The following is a 7458-nucleotide window of genomic DNA, read 5'->3' on the forward strand; positions in this document are numbered from 1 at the left end:
CTGTGTGCTTTAGGTATTAGCAGGATACCGAACGATGTCCCATCGAGATTGCAAAACACCAAAGGCACGCTCGACATCCTTCCTAGCACTCTCTTGCTCTTGGGCAAATATTTTCCTCTTCTCTCCGATAGGGTTGGGTATTGTCCTGACAATAGTGGTCCACTAAGGATAGATACCGTCACCCAAGTAGTATCATTTGTCGTAGTTGTGGCCGTTGACAGGAATGCTCGCCGGTGGGCTGTTGCCTTCGGCAAGCCTAGCAAACACCAGCGAGCGCTGAAGCACGTTGATATCATTGTGCGATCCGGCCATGCCAAAGAAAGAGTGCCAGATCCAGAGATCTTCAGACGCCACGGCCTCTAGTATGACAGTGCAAGCCCTGACATGGCCCTTATACTGCCCTTGCCAAGCAGAAGGACAGTTCTTCCACTCCCAGTGCATGCAGTCTATGCTACCAAGCATCCCTGGAAAGCCCCTGTTGGCATTCATCGCCAACAAACGGGTTGTATCTTCAGCAGTCGGCTCTCTCAAATGCCCAGGGCCAAACACGACAATAACAACCTTGCAAAACTTATACAGGGACTCTAGGCAAGTAGACTCGCTCATACGGACGTACTCGTCAATGAGATCACCGGACACTCCATATGCAAGCATGCATTCGGATGGCGGCAGTGCATTTCTGATAAGAGGAAAAACCTATCTTGCCAACGACATATTCTTTGCACTCGAAATAGTCATCATAGCCGACCACCCTCTTTCTAATACGATTGAAAAGATGCCTACTCATATGGAAACGACGGCGAATTATTTGATGTTTGAACAACGAGTTTGTTGCATCAAAGCAGTCCTTCCAAAAAAGGAAATGCATGCTCTCTCGGTTGCAATTCAACGCCGGAAGGTGACCCGGAATGGAGCCATGGAACAACGGCCGCTCGCTGTTGAGGTGGTGATGGACCAACACGGCAGCCAATATCTCATCCTCGTCATCGGACGACGAATCGTCGGAGTCGCAAAGGAAATTGTGAAAAAAGAACTCGCCGGTGGAGTCCATTTTGTACCTTGGCAAACTGTCGAACAACTTGCCGGCGTCGACGAAGGAGACGACCGGCGAAGGGAGTCGCAGCGCGTACGGACAAGCTAGCTGCCCTGCTGGCGTTTGACGAGTGTGCCGGTGAGGATCTGGTTTGGCGGCAAGGCGACTTCTTGGTCGGGGGCGGGCTGTGTGCTGGCGGTGGGGGTGGAAAGCAGTCGGCTCCCCGGTGGCAAGACGACAACGATGGGCGACGTGAGAGTGGGCGGCGTTGCTGGGCGGATGTGGAGGCGCCGGTGGCAGAGTCGCTGGCAAAAATGGGCGACGGCGTCGGCAACGAAGTAGGCGGGCGAGGGTTGGATGGGGGAGGCCAATGTGGCACCGACCAGCGGGCCCGGGGGAGGAGAAGGCGAGTGTGCACGCGTCCATCACGTGTCCTCGCCGACGCAAATCCGGCTCAAAAATGGACCGTGAATGAGTCGTCCGCGGACGAAAACCGGACGCGCGTCCGTTTGGGTCGGCGCGTTGGGCCGCCTTTTGTGTCCGTTACGACCCAAACAAACGACGGCGGACGAAATAGGTCGCCCCAGTAAAGTTGTTTCTAGGTCATTGCGTTGTTGTAGAGGCTGGATATAGTATGTTCATGATATTAATATATTTCCTTGGAAAAAAAAATCACTGCTGCCGGCCATGTACCTACCTACCCATCCTACCACACCATCACCCGCGTGGAGGAGGAGGAGGAGGAGGAGGAGGGGAGAGACCCGTCGCAATAAGGCACGCAGCCACGCCGCGCACGCCATTAATACATACCCACCGCGTCTTCCTCCCCACAAAGAGAAAGAGGTACCACCACAACCTCGTGCTCCGTCCAGACACCACAACCTCGTGCTCCTCGCCCCGCCCCGCCCCCTCCACTCCAACCACCCACCCACCCACGCGCCGGCAGCAGCTACCGCTAACTAAGATGGCGGACGCCGGAGGGGAGCCCGACCACCTGGCCGGGGAGAGGGCCACCGCCCACTTCGACGTCGACGCCATGAAGGTCGCATGGGCCGGCTCCCAACACGCCGTCGAGGTCGCAGACCGCATGGCCAGGCTCGTCGCATCAGACCCAGTAAGCAATCAATTCCCCTCCCTCGGTTCCCTACTCCCCTCCCCATGGACGGACGACCGCCATAGATCTAGATTCGACTCGATTCGGTTCGATTAAATGCGTCTGCGCGTAACTGTTCCCCCCACCTACCACCACCACCTCCCAACCATGCATCACCATGGGATGGGACGAGGGGAGGGAAGGGATGCTTCCGATTCCGAGCAGCGACTTGTACTACATAGTATTCAGTACCCTTACAATTATCCATCAACAATTCGTCACCCTACCTGCGTTTGTTAATTCACTTCGATTTGACTCGAGAGATCTGCATAATAACATCCTATTGGACGGATTGATTCGCTAAGTCCACCGCACGCACGTTCGCTACTACTGGCTGTCAACTTCAGCCATGATCGCACACAGCTTTTGGATGCTCTGCTTCGCACCAGGAATATGCTCGCTCATGCACAACTTTTTCATTACTCCCTCTGCTTGCCGCTTCCTCACTTGCACCAAGTAGCGTTCATGAGCATGCTTATTCGGTTACCAGGAAACGCGTATGTATGCTCTGCTTCTCCTGTTCGAAGCTTGACGATAGTCCACTCATAGCATGGCCAATGGCAGGTCATATACTGCCACAACTACCTACTTATTTCTGCCTTCCCAAACGCTCTTCTTAGCAAACGTTTAACACCCAACCAAACCGTCGCCTGGTTTTGGATTCAGCATGACTTTATCAGGTTGATGACGCATGTTTTGTTGACGTGATGATGGTAGCTGGCATAAATGCTTCACCTATATTGAATTCCTTCACACAAAAAATCTATCTAGGTGTTCCGCAAGGATACCAGGACGATGCTCTCCAGGAAGGAGCTCTTCAAGGACACGCTCAAGAAAGCGGCACACGCGTGGAAGCGCATCGTCGAGCTACGTCTCACAGGTCCCCAACCTTTCCCCAGCATTTATTTGATCTATGTATGTACTCCTGGCTCATGTTTTGCCGTCTTCTTTTTTGTGGATAAACAGAAGAGGAAGCAAACTTGCTAAGGCTATACGTCGACCAGCCTGGCTATGTCGATCTCCACTGGGTATGTCTTCCATTCTTTATATACTCATTCCTCAGTATGTACAATGTTCACACATTAAGCTGTTCTTCACTTGTGTTATGTCTTATGTGCTGAGGACGTGCTTGAGCTAGCCAGGCTGCTTCCCATATATATGTTGAATCCTTGGCCGCCTCGAGCCTTCCTAGAAGTAGTTTATTTTAGAAAAACATACCACATTGGTCAGCAGATAGCTTCATCTACACTATTGAACTTTGATAAGCTTATCCTCAGAGTGCTTGAATTATCTTTGATATCTTGATGACTGCAACTGGGAATATAAATTAACTTATTTTCTCAAATTGGCAACAACACTTAATGCGATGTTTCTTTTGCAGGGCATGTTTGTTCCTGCCATAAAAGGGCAAGGGACTGAAGAGCAACAGAAGAAGTGGTTGCCAATGGCATACAAGTTCCAAATAATTGGATGCTACGCCCAGACTGAACTTGGCCATGGTTCAAATGTTCAAGGTCTTGAGACAACTGCCACATTTGATCCAAGTACCGATGAGTTTGTTATGCACAGCCCAACTCTGACCTCAAGCAAGGTAGACACTTTGTAAACCTGCTTATTTATTTTAGGACTTTGCTTCCTTAGTTATATTTCCTCAGCAATCTGGTGAAATTTCTCAAGGGCCTCCTTTTGCATGGCTAATGATTTTCCCTCTCCAATGTGCAGTGGTGGCCTGGTGGCTTGGGAAAAGCTTCCACTCATGCAGTCGTCTATGCTCGCCTCATAACGGAAGGAAAAGACTATGGCATACATGGTAGAGCCTTTTGCATTTTTGGTGACGTTTAAGGGGCTTTTCCTTTGCGAACTGTAACTCATGGACATCCACATTTCAGGTTTCATTGTGCAGTTGCGAAGCTTAGATGACCACTCTCCCCTTCCTGGCGTTACTCTCGGTGATATTGGTGGAAAGTTTGGCAGTGGGGCGTATAACAGCATGGATAATGGTGTTCTGCGCTTTGACCATGTGCGCATCCCAAGGGATCAAATGTTGATGAGGTTGGTCCGTTGGCATGCTTTTTGTTCTGCCACTTTATGTGTTTACCAGTATATCTTGTTAGTTTGCTGTAATCCTCCTAAAATATGCCATGGTTATTTCTTCTAGGCTTTCCCAAGTTACAAGGGAGGGAAAGTATGTGCACTCAGATGTACCAAAACAGCTGCTATACGGGACAATGGTTTATGTCCGTCAGACAATTGTCGCAGATGCTTCCAAGGCTTTGTCACGTGCTGTTTGCATTGCTGTAAGGTATAGTGCTATACGGAAGCAGTTCGGTTCCCAGGCTGGTGGCCCTGAGACTCAGGTACTACAGTCGGCCTTTCTGATTGTCATTCTCAAGTAATCTGTTACTCTTGCCAACATCCGTAACTAGAAGTAAAGAAATTTGATAAAATGTAAAGACAACCTCTCACTACCAACAAGTGGCTAATGTATTTACACTGTTTACAGGTCATCAATTACAAGACTCAACAGAGCAGGCTCTTCCCTTTACTGGCTTCAGCTTATGCATATAGATTCGTGGGCCAGTGGCTGAAGTGGCTATACACGGATGTCACACAGAAGCTGGAAGCTAAGGATTACTCAACACTGCCTGAGGCTCATGCCTGTACTGCTGGGCTCAAGTCTGTGACAACATCTGCCACAGCTGTACGTGCAATCAATTAATTCAGCAATGCCTTAAACAGTTATATGTGTTTGCTCGTTTGTACTGATTTGTCCAAATGGAACCTTCCACTTTATTCAGTTCATCTTTATCATTTATTGTTTATACCATGTCAACCAAGAACTGAACTCTAAATTTCCCCTTTTGTTTTCATTTTGCTACTAGATCTTGTCAATGTAGTTGTGTTGATGAAGCTCCATTGGAACATACAAAATTTACAGACTGTCTTGTAACAACTTCTAATTAGGATTCCACATGCATGGTCTAGCCAGTTTGTACAATGGATGCATTTCACAATTTGTTGTTCTGTAATAATAAAGCTAGTCTCTCTGCTATGCAGGACGCGATTGAAGAGTGCCGAAAGCTCTGCGGTGGACATGGTTACCTGAACAGCAGTGGGCTCCCTGAACTGTTTGCGGTCTATGTTCCTGCCTGCACCTATGAAGGAGACAATGTCGTTTTGCTGTTGCAGGTTAGTGTCGTTTGGCACCTGATCCGCTTTAACCTGTTTTTTGTACCCCGGTTCAGTATTGGCCAGTAGTAGTATAATCACAACCTTGGATCCTCTCTGCAGGTTGCAAGGTTTTTGATGAAGACTGTCTCTCAGGTGGCCACTGGGAACCAACCTGTCGGCACCGTAGCTTACATGGGCAACATACAGCACTTGATGCAATGCAAAAGCGCTGTAAGTACAGGTATGCAGCTACATCTTCAGGCAGACTTCTCTTTATAACATAACTTCTGCAACTGCCTGAGACGTTTTGTCTGGAGCTTCTTTTTGGTGAAGCGATTGACCTTGTGATTGATCGTCATACTGATTCATGCATCAATGATTCTCTGCAGCCGAAGACTGGCTCAATCCTGCTGCCGTAAAGGAGGTGTTTGAAGCTAGGGCCCTGAGGATGGCCGTGAACTGTGCCCAGAACATCAGCAAGGCGCCAAGCCAAGAAGAAGGTTGGTGTTGCACATAGTCAGTAATTGAAAACATCAAAACAGCTGAAGACTGGCTTAACCTTGGGTGTTTTTTGTAGCATCTCTTAGTGAATTTCTTGGTGCACTCACTGACATGGATGATCTCGTTCCTTTGCAGGTTTCTCTGAGCTCTCACCTGATTTGCTCGAGGCTGCCGTGGCTCACGTCCAGCTGATCATTGTGACCAAGTGAGTTGTCGGTCTTAGGCTGGGGTTGATGCATATCTAGTTTCTGGAACAATCCAATCATTCATTTATCTTCGGCCTCCCCCTCTCTGCCATAGGTTCATCGAGAAGATGCAGGAGGACATCCCTGGCCCTGGGGTGAAGGAGCAGCTTCAGAAGCTGTGCAGCATCTACGCGCTCCACCTCCTGCACAAGCACCTGGGCGACTTCCTGTCGACGGGGTGCGTCACGGCCAGGCAGGGCGCGCTGGCCAATGAGCAGCTCGGCAAGCTCTACGCCCAAGTAAGAATCCGTGTGGCGGCAACGTGTCCGACATACACAATCGGTGAAGCTGCCTGCCTTTCCACGGGCCGAACTGAAGTGAATGTGATGGTTTGTGCAGGTGCGTCCTAATGCCGTGGCGCTGGTGGACGCGTTTGACTACACAGACCACTACCTGGGGTCGGTGCTGGGGCGGTACGACGGGGACGTGTACCCGGCGCTGTACGAGGAGGCGTGGAAGGACCCCCTGAACGAGACGGTGGTGCCGGACGGTTACCAGGAGCACCTCCGGCCGCTGCTCAAGCAGCAGCTCAAGCTCTCGAGGCTATGATATGATGGACCCTTCATCTCTGAATCTGTCTGCCTATCCATGTTGGGCTGTGGGTGCGAAGCAGTAATTAAAAGGTAGAGTATCAAGGAGAGCGTGATTCGTTGTTATTCACTTGGCAAGGCACTGTTGTTGGTAGAAGAATAAAAGGATTTTTACTCCCTCCCTCCTGGGTGGTATATTATTAATAGGGCTAGTACGGTTGCTGTGGTTGTGATTCGGTTAATACTACTTTGCATGTTTAGCAAATGTGTTGAGATACGTACTACTAGTAGCAAAACGTGTGGATGGATGGATTCTTTTCTACTGTGTACAAGGAGGAAAATGGCAAGAATAATTGAATGGTTTGTCTTAGATTTCTCATTGACATGATTGCACTTGAAGGGCATTATGCTTGCATACTTAACTGAGTTCATTATCCCCACATCTATCGCCAACTCCACGACTCTGAAATTCTGAATCCGCTCAAGGATCCATAGTTTGGGCAGGACAATGGAGATGGCGACAGATGCCGGGACGTACGTAAAATGGGTACCATAGCTTTATAGAAGAAAAGAATTAAACAAACCAGACCATTACAGCTTAAATTTTTTTTTAGAGTACGTAAAATGAGTACCATAGCTTTATAGAAGAAAGAATTAAACAAACCAGACCATTAAGCTTTCTGCGAACAAACCATTACAGCTTTCTGCGAACAACAAGAGTAGCAACCACTCCACATCTGGTATTCCAAAGACAGCCAACAACAACCACACAACTACAAAGCAAAGAGTTTGCCCAAAAACGAAAACCTCGCCACGTCTCTACCG

The 7458-nt window shown here is 49.0% G+C and overlaps 1 protein-coding gene across 1 annotated transcript; it reads left to right on the plus strand.

Moving 5' to 3' along the window:
- The first annotated feature begins 1766 nt into the window (after positions 1 to 1766).
- LOC123413442 (peroxisomal acyl-coenzyme A oxidase 1-like) lies at positions 1767 to 7003 on the plus strand. Its single transcript, XM_045106376.1, has 14 exons — positions 1767 to 2147; positions 2958 to 3066; positions 3153 to 3214; positions 3568 to 3777; positions 3909 to 3996; positions 4076 to 4238; positions 4345 to 4543; positions 4690 to 4887; positions 5244 to 5375; positions 5478 to 5598; positions 5747 to 5857; positions 5994 to 6063; positions 6159 to 6342; positions 6443 to 7003. Exons 1-14 carry the CDS (start codon positions 1998 to 2000, stop codon positions 6650 to 6652), a joined length of 2007 nt encoding a protein of 668 aa, XP_044962311.1. The 5' UTR covers positions 1767 to 1997; the 3' UTR covers positions 6653 to 7003.
- Positions 7004 to 7458: the final 455 nt, after the last annotated feature.

The sequence above is a fragment of the Hordeum vulgare genome, chromosome 7H (genome assembly GCF_904849725.1).
Source record: "Hordeum vulgare subsp. vulgare chromosome 7H, MorexV3_pseudomolecules_assembly, whole genome shotgun sequence".
Taxonomy (NCBI): Eukaryota; Viridiplantae; Streptophyta; class Magnoliopsida; order Poales; family Poaceae; genus Hordeum; species Hordeum vulgare.

What these genes read in the sequence shown, in the direction of transcription:
- LOC123413442 (XM_045106376.1), top strand. Translation starts at nt 1,998, where the DNA reads ATGGCGGACGCCGGAGGGGAGCCCGACCACCTGGCCGGGGAGAGGGCC. An exon ending in GGCTCGTCGCATCAGACCCA is followed by an intron (nt 2,148 to 2,957) that starts GTAAGCAATCAA and finishes AAATCTATCTAG; the next exon opens with GTGTTCCGCAAGGATACCAG. An exon ending in CAAAAGCGCTGTAAGTACAG is followed by an intron (nt 5,599 to 5,746) that starts GTATGCAGCTAC and finishes GATTCTCTGCAG; the next exon opens with CCGAAGACTGGCTCAATCCT.